This window comes from Cebus imitator, unplaced genomic scaffold, assembly GCF_001604975.1.
Source record: "Cebus imitator isolate Cc_AM_T3 unplaced genomic scaffold, Cebus_imitator-1.0 Scaffold274, whole genome shotgun sequence".
Classification (NCBI taxonomy): domain Eukaryota; kingdom Metazoa; phylum Chordata; class Mammalia; order Primates; family Cebidae; genus Cebus; species Cebus imitator.
In genome coordinates, this window is record NW_016107589.1 from 445,201 (window position 1) to 460,443 (window position 15,243).

General features: G+C 41.4%; 1 protein-coding gene across 1 annotated transcript in view; it reads left to right on the forward strand.

The window, feature by feature from the left end:
• The window catches only part of ETF1 (eukaryotic translation termination factor 1), a 34,850-nt gene extending 20,109 nt beyond the window's left edge, over positions 1–14,741 (forward strand). Inside the window, exons 3-9 of the mRNA XM_017500923.2 lie at positions 2,713–2,888; positions 3,870–4,009; positions 8,402–8,731; positions 9,889–10,018; positions 10,280–10,435; positions 10,851–10,915; positions 12,300–14,741. Coding sequence (XP_017356412.1) covers positions 2,713–2,888; positions 3,870–4,009; positions 8,402–8,731; positions 9,889–10,018; positions 10,280–10,435; positions 10,851–10,915; positions 12,300–12,530 — 1,228 coding nt within the window. The 3' untranslated portion in view covers positions 12,531–14,741. The remainder of the gene's footprint in view (positions 1–2,712; positions 2,889–3,869; positions 4,010–8,401; positions 8,732–9,888; positions 10,019–10,279; positions 10,436–10,850; positions 10,916–12,299) is intronic.
• Positions 14,742–15,243: the final 502 nt, after the last annotated feature.

The window sequence follows — 15,243 nt, forward strand, 5'->3', positions numbered from 1 at the left end:
AAAAAAAAAAAAAAAAAAAAAAAAAAAAGAGTGGCTACTCTATAGAGCAGCCTAAAAGTTTTTAATTTTGAAATCCACTTAAGGTAGATCATCTAATATTTCAAATAGTCATTTGTCCATGTTGTGTTTAAGAAAAATCACATCTTAAATCACTTCTTAAACCACAGTGTGTTTAAGAAGAGAAATGAAACTTGCAGGAATCCTTTTTGGAAAGGAATCACCTAGAATGAACTCTCCAGATGATTTTCATGTGCAGCAAATTGAGAACTACTGTTTTGGGGGAGTGCATGCTCTGAAAAATGTTAACTTATAGGCCAGGTGCAGTGGCTCACACCTGTAATCCCAATGCTTTGGGAGGCTGAGGCAGGCGGATCACCTGAGGCCAGGAGTTCGAGACCAGCCTGGCCAACATAGTGAAACCCCATCTCTACTAAATGTACAAAAAAATTAACTAGGCATGGTGGCACAGTTCTGTAATCCCAGCTACTCAGGAGGCTGAGACAGGAGAATCACTTGAACCTGGAAGACGGAGATTGCAGTGAACCAGGATGGCGCCACTGCACTCCAGCCTTGGTGATAAGAGTGAGACTCTATCTCAAAAAAAAAAATTATAAATGGACTAAATCATTGATTTTTTTTTTAATTTTTTATTGTTGTAAAAAATACATAATGTGAAGCTTATCTTAACCATTTACAAGTGTATAGTTCGGTAGTATTAAGTACATTCACACTGTGTACAACCAATCTCTAGGACTTTTCATCTTGTAAAACTGAAAGTGTATCCATTAAACAACTTCCTGTTTCCACCTTACTCCAGTTGCTGGCAAGTACAGTTCTACTCTCTGTCTCTGTGAACTTTTACCTACTCTAGGTTACCTCATGTAAGTGGAATCATACAGTATTTGCTCTTTTCTGTCTGGATTATTTTTCTTAGCATACTGTGTTGTGTTCAAGGTTCATCCATGTTGTATGTCAGAATTTCCTTACTTCAAAACTGAATAGTATTTCATTGTGCATACACACACACACCGCGTTTTTTTGTTAATCTACCAGTGGATGTTTGGGTTGTTTCTGCCTCTTGGCTATTGTGAATAATGCTGCTGTGAACATTGGTGTGCAAGTACACCAGTGTACTCTCAGACTCTTGGGTATATAATTGGAAGTGGAATGGCTACATCATATGGTAATTCGATGTTTAAATTTTATTTATTTATTTTGAGGAGCTACCACACTTATCCCACGTGGCTGTACCATTTTATATTCTTGAGACAGTCTTATACTGTTGCCCTGGCTGGAGTCCAGTGACTAATCATAGCTCATTGCAGTTTCTAACTTCTGGGCTTGAGTGATCCTCCTGCCTTAGCCTCCCGAATAGCTAGAGGATACAGGCCTGCATCACACCCAGCTAATCTTTTATTTTTTTGTACACATGGGGGTCTCACTATGTTGCCTAGGCTGTTCTCAAACTCCTGGACTCAAGTGATCCTCCTACCTCAGCCTCCCAAAGTGCTGGGATTATAGGCATGAGCAACTGTGTTTGCTTTACATACAACAAGGATTTTCTAATGAAGTGTTTCTTGACTGGTAGTGATTATGAGTGTCTTTGGAAGTTGTAGATAAAAAAATACGTTGCTAGCATTGGTGTTGAAATTTAAAAGGGGCTTAAAAATGGGTTGGTGGGCCAGGCGCAGTGGCTCACGCCTATAATCCCAGCACTTTGGGAGGCCGAGGCGGGTGGATCACGAGGTCAAGAAATCGAGACCATCCTGGTCGACATGATGAAACCCCGTTCTCTACTAAAAATACAAAAATTAGCTGGGCATGGTGACACACGCCTATAGTCCCAGCTACTCAGGAGGCTGAGGCCGGAGAATTGCTTGAACCCAGGAGGCGGAGGTTGCAGTGAGCTGAGATCGTACCATTGCACTCCAGCCTGGGTAACAAGAGTGAAACTCCGTCTCAAAAAAAAAAAAAAAAAAAAAATGGGTTGGTAACTGGTCAGAAGGGACTTCCATGTGGCAGGGCCTTGATGGTATCTTCCATAGGTCAGATTTTGGTCCTCTGTTGTAGTTCTAAAAATGCGAATTTGGGCACTCAGAATTTATTAGGCCATCAGTCATTCCTCTTTTTAATCAAACTCAAATGCAATTAATATATTGCCATTTAAAGAGAATGAGTTTGTGTGAGAGAGAGAGATTTCATAACTGGGACATTGCTGTGACTTCCAGCATTATCCTTTCCCATTGTTAGGGTGTATAGGGTACTAAATTCATGATTACAAATATGTCTAGACTTTGGAAAGACTCATTGCATCATCCCGTCATGGCATCTACCCCTCAAGAACCACCACATTCGAAGGCTCTCCTGTGAACAGATTCACTACCAAATTCCAGCCTGTTGACATTCCTTATCATAAATAGCTTCTTTCTTTATCCTTGGGAAATGAGATGTTTCTCAAGTATCTCTCCAGCTGCATTCTTTACATAACTAATCTCTCTATCCAGTCAAATTGAGCACTAGATTCTGAACGCTGTTTCTAACTCTGGGTACACTTTCATAAACGAGACTAGTATAATTCCTGCATTACTCCTTTGAGATTGACCTGTTTCCATACTTTGGGGGCATCTCCCTCTAGCTTGCTTTTACCAGAGAGAAACATGAGTTTACTTATGTGATATTTGAACCCCTAATGAGTTATTATTTCTTCCATAGCAATGGCACCAGCATGATATCCTTGATCATTCCTCCCAAAGACCAGATTTCACGAGTGGCAAAAATGTTAGCAGATGAGTTTGGAACTGCATCTAACATTAAGTCACGAGTAAACCGCCTTTCAGTCCTGGGAGCCATTACATCTGTACAACAAAGACTCAAACTTTATAACAAAGGTAATCTCCTGGAGTTTGTTCCTTTTCCTTCTCTACATGTCTTGGTTATCTTTTATACTGTGATCCTGCTGTAGTGCTTTGTTCACTAATGTTTCCTTCAGTCAGCCATCATCAATGTCTCTTTGGCCTTGGTGGTTAGCTTCTTTTCTTTTTTGTTTATTGAAAGTTCAGTAGGCCAGGCGCATTGGCTCAAGCCTGTAATCCCAGTACTTTGGAAAGCTGAGGCAGATGGATCACTTAAGGTCAAGAGTTTGAGACCAGCCTGGGCAACATGGTGAAACCCCATATCTACAAAAAAATACAAAAGTTATCTAGGCCTGGTGGCACACACCTGTAGTCCCATCTACTCTGGAGACTAAGGCAGGAGAATTGATTGTACTCAGGAGGTAGGGGTTGCAGTAAGCCAAGATCTCCCCCCACTGTACACTAACCTGGGTAACAGAGTGAAACGTTGTCTCAATTTTTATTTATTTATTTTTCTTTTTTGGATGAGACAGAGTCTTGCTCCGTCACCCAGGCTGGAGTGTGATGATGTGATCTCAGCTTACCACAGCCTCCCAGGTTCAAGCAATTCTTCCACCTCAGCCTCTCAAATAGTGGGGATTACAGGTGCCTGCCACCACGCCTGACTAATTTTTGTATTTTTAGTAGAGATGGGATTTCACCATGTTGGCCAGACTGGTCTTTAACTCCTGACCTCAGGTGATCTGCCTGCCTTGGACCCCCAAAATACTGGGATTACAGGCATGAGCCACTGTGCCTAGCCTATTTACTGTACTTCAAAGAATAAATCCTACTGAAACATTTCAGAAGAAGTTTTAAAATTAGGGAGAGAGTTGTGCCTGAGAGAGTTCAGGCTTTTTCTGCTTTATTTAAATTACGACTTAAACGGTCAGGCAGGAAAAATGGCTATGGGAACTTTTCTGTTAATTGAGGAAAATTGGGTGTGGAGTAAAGTAAAGTAAACTGTGTTTTTTGCAGTACCTCCAAATGGTCTGGTTGTTTACTGTGGAACAATTGTAACAGAAGAAGGAAAGGAAAAGAAAGTCAACATTGACTTTGAACCTTTCAAACCAATTAATACATCATTGTATTTGTGTGACAACAAATTCCATACAGAGGTAAGAAGTTCGAGACAGGACATTTTCATCACTCTAGAATTCTTTCCCCGTAACCATTAGCAGTCACTCCCCCATCCCTCCCACTCACTTCTCTCATTCTATACAACAACTAATATATTTTCTTTCCACAGATATGCTTGTGCTGAGTTTTTTTGTTTGTTTGTTTTGTTAAGACAGGGTCTCGCTCTGTTGCCCAGGCTGGAGTGCAGTGGTGCGATCTCGACTACTGCAACCTCCGCCTCCTGGGTTCAAGCAATTCTCCTGTCTCAGCCTCTTGAGTAGCTGGGATTACAGGTGTGTGACCACCACACCTGGCTAATTTATTTGTGTTTTTTAGTAGAGGTAGGGTTTCACCATATTGGTCAGGCTGGTCTTGAACTCCTGACCTCAGATAATCCACTTGCCTCGCCCACCCAACGTGTCGGGATTACTGGTGTGAGCCACTGTGCCTGGCCTGGACATTTTCTATAACAGAATCATACAGTTTGTGGCTTTTTTTTTTAAGATGGAGTTTGACTCTTGTCACCCAGGCTGGAGTGCAATGGCACAATCTCGGCCCATTGCAACCTCCACCTCCCAGGTTCAAGTGATTCTCCTGCCTCAGCCTCCTGGGTAGCTGGAATTACAGGCATCCGCCACCACCCCACCCAGCTAATTTTTTGTATTTAGTAGAGACGGGGTTTCTCTGTTGGCCAGGCTGGTTTCAAACTCCTGACCTTGTGATCTGCCCACCTCAGCCTCCCAAAGTGCTGGGATTACAGGTGTGAGCCACCGCGCCTGGCCCGTTACTTTATGCTTTTAACGTTCCATGTGGTAGCATTCATGAGTATACTTTATTCCTTTTTATTAACAAGTAATACTCCATTGTATACATATATGCCATGTTTTATATATCTTTTCATCAGTTGAACATTTGGGTTGTTTCCACTGTTTGGCTATTGTGACTAATGCTGCTATGAACGTTCACGGACAGGTTTTTGTGTGATTGTACGTTCTCATGTTTCTTGGATTTGTGGAATTTCGTAGATTATATAGTGATTATGTTTGACTTTTTAAGAAGTTGCTAGACCGTTTTCCAAATAGTTGTACCATTTTACACAGCTGCCTATTTTCAAAAAGTAAGGCAGTTTACATTTATTATGCATGTTTTGAGACGGAGTCTCACGCTGTGAAACTCTGGAGTGCAGTGGCGCAATCTCAGCTCACTGCAACCTCCATCTCCATGGTTTCAGTGATTCTTGTGCCTCAAGCCTCTTGAATAGCTGGGATTACAGGTGTGCACCAACACACCTAGCTAATTTTTTGTATTTTTTTAGTAGAGATGGAGTTTTGCCAAGTTGGCCAGGCTTGTCCCAAACTCCTGGCCTCAAGTGATCTGCTCACCTCAGCCCAAAGTGTGTGTGTGTGTGTGTATTTCTTTTTTTTTTAATTTTTGTGGGTACATAGATGTGTATATTTATGGAGTACATGAGATGTTTTGATACGGGCATGCTATGTGAGATAGCACACAGTGGAATATAGGGTACCCATTTCCTCAAGCATGTATCCTTTGTGTTACAAAGAATTCAATTATATTCTTTTAGTTATTGCACTCAGTTTTCACATGTTTTTAGTAGCAGAACTGTACGAATTCATTTTCTCCCCTGCCCCCATGAAACTTTTGAGTGACAAAGCTGCCATAAGATGAACTGTAATGGTGGAAAGGAAACCTCATTAGAGTGACCTAAATCAGTCAACAGTAGAACAATCAAGAATTCACAGCTGGCTCCTAGTTCAGTCTCTTGCCTTTCATCGACCTAGGAAAAAACCTCTACAGTGAAATTAGAACTGACATTTGTCGACAGTTTACAATGGGTGATTTTTGCTTACTTGATGGGAAGTCCATTTGTAGTTGGATCTTAGTCGACTGCATAGACAATCCAGACTGTTTTTCTCTTCACTTCCACACTCTTGCTTATGACAGAGGGTTCATCAGGTAGCCTGTTAGCCACTGAAACCACTTACCTGTATCTGGTTGTATAAAAGCAGATTTTGAATCTTGTTGATTTAAACAGTGGCAGCGCCAGGCCGGGCGCGGTGGCTCAAGCCTGTAATCCCAGCACTGTGGGAGGCCGAGGCGGGTGGATCACCAGGTCAAGAGATCGAGACCATCCTGATCAACATGGTGAAACCCCGTCTCTACTGAAAATACAAAAAATTAGCTGGGCATGGTGGTGCGTGCCTGTAATCCCAGCTACTCAGGAGGCTGAGGCAGGAGAATTGCCTGAACCCAGGAGGCGGAGGTTGCAGTGAGCCGAGATCGTGCCATTGCACTCCAGCCTGGGTAACAAGAGCGAAACTCCGTCTCAAAAAAAAAAAAAAAAACAGTGGCAGCTACCCATGTTGTCTAGCTTTAGCTCATTTACTGAGTTAGACTTGTTGGCTTTTTTCCAAACCTTAACTCCTTTTCCAAGATACTGTTTAATCTTGCTAGCTTTGTACATTTTAGCTTTAACTGAGAGGGTCATATCCTGTTTATCAGGGTAATTCTACACTCTAACAAGGGATAAGTCTATTCCCTGATAAGCAGATTTATTGAAAACTTCAATCTAACAGGTCATTTTGATAAGGCTTTATTATTAACATGCACTATTTATGTCTTTCTCCCCCCCAACAAGACTGAGGCTTGCTCTGTTGCCCAGGCTAGAGTGCAGTGGCATGATCTCAGCCCCTTACAACCTCTACCTCCTGAATTCAAGTGATTCTCCTGCCTCAGCCACCTGAGTAGCTGGAATCACCAGTGTGCACCACCACGCCCAGCTAATTTTTGTATTTTTAGTAGACAAGATTTCACCGTGTTGGCTAGGCTGGTGGTCTCAAACTTCTGACCTCAAGTTATTCGCCCACCTTGGCCTCCCAAAGTGCCATTGCAGGCATGAGCCACCACGCCCGGCCACAATATTTATGTCTTAATGCTAACTATCTAGCATCATTTTGTTAAAGATGGATTCTTAGTTGATCCATCTGTTTTCTAATCAGTTATTGAGGGGGCTGTTTTCTTAGTTAAAATGAAATGAATAAGGCCAGGTGTGGTGGGTCACAGCTATATAATCTCGGCACTTTGGGAGGCCAAGACAGGAGGATCATTTATAAAAATTAAATGGAATGGGTAACAATTTCTTACTTCCAAAGAGATTGTCCCCTGGCAATTAGAAATCTACTAAGTATGTGTAGTATTCTAATTCCATCATGAGAAATCTATGTCCCAGGACTGTTCAATATTTTCTCTTTGGGAAGGCATAAATAATAGGGATTTAAAGTTAACATAGAAGGAAGGTTTTCCTCATAAAACTCAGAATCACTAACTGTAACACCTTTAAAGTCACGGTGGCTCATGCCTGTAACCCCAGCACTTTGGGAGGCTAAGGCAGGAGGATCATTTGAGTCCAAGACTTCGAGGCTGCAGTGAGGTATGATGGCTACTGCACTCCAGCCTGGCCAGCAAAGTGAGACCCTATCTCAAAAAAAAAAAAAAAAGGAATGACTTAAAGTTTTTTGTTTTTTGAGATAGGGTCTCTGGATCTGTCACCCAGGCTGGAGTACAGTGGCACAATCTTGGCTCACTGCAACCTACACCGCCCCAGGCTGAAGCTGTTCCAAGTAGCTGGGGCTACAGGCACTTGCCACCACAGCCACCTAATTTTTGTGGTGTTTTTTATGTTTCACCATGTTGCCCAGGCTAGTCTCAAACTCCTGAGCTCAAGTGATCCGCCCTCTGTGGCCTTCCAAAGTGCTAGGATTACATGTGTGAGCCACCACACCCAGCCCAGAACTCTATAAAACTGAAACTCTATACCCATTGAGCAATAATTCCTTGGTCCCCCCTTTTTTTTTTAGCCCCTGGCAACCACCATTCTACTTTTTATCTCTGATTTTGATTACTCCGGGTACCTCATGTAAGTGGAATCATACAGTATTTGTCCTTTTTTGACAGGCTTATTTCACTTAACATATATTCAAGTTTCATCCCTTTTATAGCATGTTTCAAAATTTTCTTCCTTTTTGAGACTGAGTAGTATTCCATTATATTGATAATACCACATTTTAACTGCTGTGTGTAATACTGCTATAAACATGAACATGCAGATATCTTTGTGGTATTATATTTAACATGCCCGTGTCAGATATGTTGAAAGGCTTTTCACATAGATACCATTCCTTATTTCCTTGTTTGGTTCAAATTTGTCCATAAGAGTTACAAGTTTATAATTGAAGTCTATAAATTCCATAGTATGGTTTTTCCACAGTGCTAATAACAGTGGAGTGAAAGGTTTTGTATATGTTCTTTGAGAGTTGTTCTGATGTTGGCAAAGCTTTGGGATTCACCGTGTGGTACTTGTGTTTGCTTTTCAGGCTCTTACAGCACTACTTTCAGATGATAGCAAGTTTGGATTCATTGTAATAGATGGTAGTGGTGCACTTTTTGGCACACTCCAAGGAAACACAAGAGAAGTCCTGCACAAATTCACTGTGGATCTCCCAAAGAAACACGGTAGAGGAGGTCAGTCAGCCTTGCGTTTTGCCCGTTTAAGAATGGAAAAGCGACATAACTATGTTCGGAAAGTAGCAGAAACTGCTGTGCAGCTGTTTATTTCTGGGGACAAAGTGAATGTGGCTGGTCTAGTTTTAGCTGGATCTGCTGACTTTAAAACTGAACTAAGTCAATCTGATATGTTTGATCAGGTAAGTAAGAAGTAGATGCTCTGTTATATAAGTCCCTAGGTGGGAGCAGGCAAGTCCCTGTGTGAGCACTAGAACACACACATCTTTTTAAAATTCCCTGGGTTAAAAACCTACCTCTGAGTTAAATGGTGGCAGGTTTACAGATGTTTATAGGAAACATTCCCCTGTGCTTTTCTGGGCCCCTTCTCTTCTGAAATCAGCCATTTTTAGGTGGGCTCCTTATGGATCCTGTGGAGGTCCCTGGTTTAGTTTAGTTGGGTTGTCAGAATTGGCTGTAGAATGGAGTTTGATTTCAGAGAAACTAGAACCTGTTCCTTTCTTTTTCTGATTTATTCTTGGAGATATACAGCAGCAAAGCTCTCAGCAATATGACAGCTGATTCAGCCTAAAGCATTTAATCTAGGAGGATCTGTTGGTTTATAATACATGGGCTCAGCCATAATACATTTCCAAGATATTCTTCTGGAGGAAGTTGCCTTATGGTAGAAATTGCCTTAAACTTTTTTGGGTTTTGGTGTTTGTTTGTTTGTTTTGGTTTTGGTTTTGGTTTTGGTTTTGGTTTTTTGGAGACCAGGTCTCACTCTCTTGCCTAGGCTGGAGTGCAGTGGTGCAATTATAGCTCACTGCAGCCTTGATCTCCCGGGTTCAAGTGATTCTCCCAGCTCAGCCTCCCAAGTAGCTGGGACTATAGTCATGTGTTGCCGTGCCCAGCTAATTTTTGTACTTTTTGGTAGACATGGGGTTTCACCATGTTGCCTAGGCTGGTCTCAGAATTCCTGGACTCAAGCTGTCTGCCTGCCCCAGCCTCCCAAAGTTCTGGGATTAGAGGTGTGAGCCACCGTACCCAGCCCATCTTAACCTCTGCTACCTTATTTGCCAGGAGCCAGTGATTCACCTTTTCCTTCACAAGAACTTATTTTTGTTTGCACTTAAAGAGTTATCCTGTAGTAGGTCTAATAAAATGTGTGATATAATTAGCTGGGAAAGTTTACCCTGGCAGTGCTGTTCATTGTAAGAGCAGCTTTTGATTAAATTGGGCTCCTTCCCCATACTTAGACTTCAGCGACCATAATGCTGAGCTTTGCATACCTTTAAGAGGTAGTGGGTTTGGGTAAAGGTGTTTTGAAGTACTAATAATATTTTTTTTTGTATGTCAGAGGTTACAATCAAAAGTTTTAAAATTAGTTGATATATCCTATGGTGGTGAAAATGGATTCAACCAAGCTATTGAGTTATCTACTGAAGTCCTCTCCAACGTGAAATTCATTCAAGAGAAGAAATTAATAGGTATCAGTGAAATGCAACTACATATTCCGTGAAATGTTTTTTTTGGGGGGCGGTGTGTGTATACATATGTATGTATGTACATGATTGTATGAGACAAGGCATCAAAAAGGTAAAAAGAGGAATATTTAGCATTTTTATTAACTCTTTTGCCTTAGTGAAAGCATTATTTTTTATCCTCTTTAGTCATTAGGTCAAGTAGATGTGTTTGTATCTACTAAGAAAATTTTAATATATGTTCTTTTGACTTGTCCCTAATCACAGGACGATACTTTGATGAAATCAGCCAGGACACGGGCAAGTACTGTTTTGGCGTTGAAGATACACTAAAGGCTTTGGAAATGGGAGCTGTAGAAATTCTAATAGTCTATGAAAATCTGGATATAATGAGATATGTTCTTCATTGCCAAGGCACAGAAGGTAGGAGAATTAGAAAATAAAGTTGGTATTTGTTACTGACCCAGGAAGCCTGGGGTGGAGATTTGGGGGAGGTGGCTGATTTCACGAGCAATCAGAAAGTAGATCTACCCCTTGTTCCCCGCTCCTTCAGTCTGTAGCACATTCCTGCATAGATTTTTCTGCTTGAACTGTTTAATGTCTGCTTAAGATTGTTAAATCTGCTGAGGACCAGGACTGCATCTTGAACATCTCTGATGTTTCCTATGGTTAAAGCATTGTACCTAGTAGACACTCAATGTATGCTAACATGCTTATGGAAAAAAGGTTGAGAGATTGAGTCCCTGAGCCCTTTTCTCATCTAACCTCAACTTATGGAGCTTATACAGATTAGTATATGAGAGCCAAGTTAACATATTTTTTCCTCCTAATACTACAGAGGAGAAAATTCTCTATCTAACTCCAGAGCAAGAAAAGGATAAATCTCATTTCACAGACAAAGAGGTATGTGATTATTTTCTTGGTTTGATGATATATGCAAGCATAAATCCATGTGTTAGAGTACACTGGGAGTGTAGAGGGTCAGCCGTGGGAAACCAAACCTCATATTAATTGGGGTTGTTGGGGGGCTGTAGGAGGTGATCATCTCTGATTTCAGGGAAGGAGGCCAAATCATAGTTACTGCAGGCTTTTTTTGTTGTTTGTTTTTTGGAGACAGGCTCACTCTGTCACCCAAGCTGGAGTACAATGGCACGATCTTGGCTCACTGCAACCTCAGCCTCCTAGGCTCAAGTGATCCTCTTGCCTCAGCCTTCCTATACAGTACCTTGCCCAACTAATTTTTGAATTTTTTATAGAGATGGGTTTTTACCATATTGCCCAGGCTGGTCTTGAACTCCTGAGCTCAGGCAATCTGCTTACCTCAGCAGCCTCCCAAGTGGTGGGATTACAGGCATAAGCCATCATGCCCGGCCTACTTCAGCCTCTTTTTGAGGTAGGGTCCTGGGCTGTCACCCAGGATGGATACAGTGGCACAATCATAGATTACAAGAGATGGGGTTTCACCATGTTGGCCAGCCTGGTCTCGAACTCCTGACCTCAGGTGATCCGCTGCACCCGCCACTTGACTAATTTTTTTTTTTTTTTTAATTTATTTATTTATAAAAACTGGGTCTTGCTGTGTTCATCAGGCTGGTATTGAATTCCTGGGCTCAAGTGATCTTCCTGCCTTGGTCTTCCAGAGTGGTGAGATTACACATATGACCCACCATGCCTGGCCTGTTTTTGTTTTTGTGTTTTTAACTAGTTAAGCAATCAGGAAAACATTTCCTTGTCCTTGAAGTCATTAATAGAGAGGAAAATTTACTTTGCATAATGCCTCTCCTGCACTCTTTAACTGTAGTGCCTTCTCTGATTTGCTCTAAATGCATCACCACAGTTTAAAGTATCACACTCCCTTATGAGATAGGTTTAAATTGTACCTTCCTCAAATTCTGATTTGGAGAGCTTTGTTCTTTACGAGGCCACTCCCAAAAGCAGTCCTTGCATATCTCTCTGGGCCGTTCAATGAGTGCTGCTTAGAGATACTACAACAGCCTGACTTACAGAGTCAACAATGGGAATCATAAGCTGAAAACCCACTGAGTGTTTGTGTTGACATTTCATTGCTGAGGATAGAGCCTGAGGAGAGAAGTGTTGTTTGAAATAATGTGACTTTATCTGTTTATGTCCATTATGTTACCAAAACCAGAGATTACTTACAGACTACACAGACAGACATGTAAGTGGGAGGATGAGAGCAATGGTTGGGCAAGGGGCTGTGAGAGGGGCTAATAAGCCTTGATATATCCTAATCCCCCATTTTTGTATCTCATGGTCACCCCTATAGACCGGACAGGAACATGAGCTTATTGAGAGCATGCCCTTGTTGGAATGGTTTGCTAACAACTATAAAAAATTTGGAGCTACGTTGGAAATTGTCACAGATAAATCACAAGAAGGGTCTCAGTTTGTGAAAGGCTTTGGTGGAATTGGAGGTATCTTGCGGTACCGAGTAGATTTCCAGGGAATGGAATACCAAGGAGGAGACGATGAATTTTTTGACCTTGATGACTACTAAGTAGTCGATGTCGGTCCGGCAAAACGTGCCTCACCCTCCAGCATCCAACCCAAGGAGCATACCCATGGTGGAATCCAAACAGATCCCTGCCTTACAATTGGAACATTTCCAGAACTTAATCCATGAGCATTGGATATTGAAAAGAAACCGAAACAAAACCAGACCCAACCCTACACTTTGGTTTGTCATGGTGTCAGCGCAGCAGCCTACGACTAAGTTCCTAAATGCCACTTTGGACTAATTTAAAAAAGAATCCCAGTTTTTACTTTTACTCGATGGTGAAATTGGTTGCTCTTGTATTTTATGAAAAAAAAAAATGATTTTTTTAACCTTCATACATAGAAGCAAAAATACTTTAACTGCTGTAAACCTTCAAAAGTTAATAGAAGTGAGATCATACTGGTTTGTTTCTTATTTTGATTGGAGAAAAAATTAAATTGCTGCATTTCGCAGTGACCCATTTACATGGCATTCTCAGCTTAGACTGCATAAGAAGAAATACATGTGGTGAAATGTTGGAACCATTTCTCTCTCGGTCTCTGTTTAATGTTGAAAGGGTGAGCTAATAGGAGGCAATTTCAACTTCACTCCCTCACGCTACCCCGTCCCCCTCCAGACTGGCAGTTTCAAGGATGCAAATTGCATTGCAAAATCAAACTGACTCATGAAGCATTTGGGCCAGTGCACTGTTTACTTCCATCTGTTTGCAGACACATTTGTGCCCAGCGTTTGGGAGCCCTTTGTATCGATGTTCTGACAAGGGTCCCTATAACCTTAACCTACTCGAAACCAGTTTGGGATGGATATGATGGGGCTTCTGTGCTCTTGCTGGGATTGGGAGAAATAAAACATGCAATTTAAGTGGAAGCGAAGAAATTTAAAGAGGATTTTCTTTTGCTTGGGTCAATCCTTGTTAAAAGGGAGGTGGACATGTTTTCCTTGTGTTGGATGGCATGAGATTATGTGAATGTTTTGATTTATTAAAATGAACTGCAAGGTTTTTCACAGGAACGACAGACATGTATGACTGCATGTAATTATAAACTCCTGGCCTCCTGGTGGGGTTGGAGCATGTTTCAAATGTGGGACTTACAAGCACCTCTCACACGAGAAATTAGGGGCGGGTGGGAAGGGATGGGACACAGCTTCTGGCACCATGGACTTTAAGACCATGTTGGATCCAAAAGTTGGCCTGAAACCCTGAAGCTTACACTTCACAGCTGGCCTGTAAGTCAGACTTGAACCCAGCTGATATGCAAGGTCATGGCGTGCCCGAGGTGGTGACAGTGAACAAAGTGTATAGTATGTGCCCAGTGGTAGCAATGGAAAAAAGTATACCAAATGGACTTTGAAGGACCAAAGGTTTTAAAAGTCAATTGGTATCACCTCCACACTGACTAGGGTAGTGGGTTACATTTGGTTTTCAAATTGGGTACTTTTAACACTTTAGTGCCTGACTGCTGTTCTTTACTGACTTGATTCAGTCACTTGTAGCTTTATTGGTCTGAACCACCTCCTTGTTCCCAGGTTACAGACCTGCCTATCGTTCCAATAATCCTGTTTCACTTGAATGAAGGGAGTATGTCTTAAATGTAAAGTTTCTGGTTCTCACACTGTACTCTGAGGTCCAAATACTGTCTGTCAATGTGTAACCTGATGTCTCAACCCCCAGTGAGAAGAGTCGATTCTTTGGTGTTCACCAACGTGGGAGACTTCACCGGAACAGGCTTTTTTGCTTTGGGCTCTGCTGTTTGTTTGCAGAACACCCAAGAGCGAGCAAACATGCTCTCTTCACAGCAGTACCTTAGGGTTTTGCCATTGTAAATGGGTCTGATGTGATATGACAAGACCAGAGAAATTGGATGTAAATTTACATTTTTGAATATGCTTGTTATTTCACATGATACATTTAGGGTATGCAGCTCCTTTTGTAGTTTTTATTTTTACTATTTAAGTTTGGAAATGATGCCAAATTTTTGTATTTCTTTAATCAATGTGTTCTCTTCGGTGATATATATTGCATTATATATTGATGTGTGTATCAATATATATTGATATGTATTACACTTACACATACAAACACAAATAAGAAGGGGTGAAAACCGTAGCCTTTGCATTCTCTATAGCCTCTGCAGAGAGATCCTAAGCAGCAAAATCTTGGTGTTGTGATGTACAGAAATGGAGAAGAGTATTAAACCATATTTAAGAATATACTTTGTGTGCTTGAGATTTTTTAGGACTGTTCTAGAAAGGCCTGAACTGTGGAGACTGAGTTCTCCAAGGCATACCTCAGATTAGTCATGGCCAATAGCATTTCAGCCTCGGATTTGAGTTGTGTACATTTGTCTATGGAAAGGTATATGCAAAGTTTTTCTTAGATCCCAGAGTTACACTAGAGGAAGAAGGTTCAGGTTGCTGGGCTCAAACTAATTTATATTCTCCCCCATTCTAGATGCATGCCAAAGAGAATCTTGCCTTTTTTTTTTTTTTTTAAGGTAAGTATATTATCCCATAACCCAGCATACCATGGAGGTAGATGATGGACCCAATTTTACAGGTGATGAAATGGAACAAAAGGTTAAGTAGCAGCCCTTTAGTGATAACACCAAAATTTTATCCCAGGCCTTATTCCAAAGTTCTATCTTTTTGTCTTTGAGTCCTATAATAGAATGGTCCAGATGGAACAGCAGAACGTATGGGCTGTGGTCTTTGC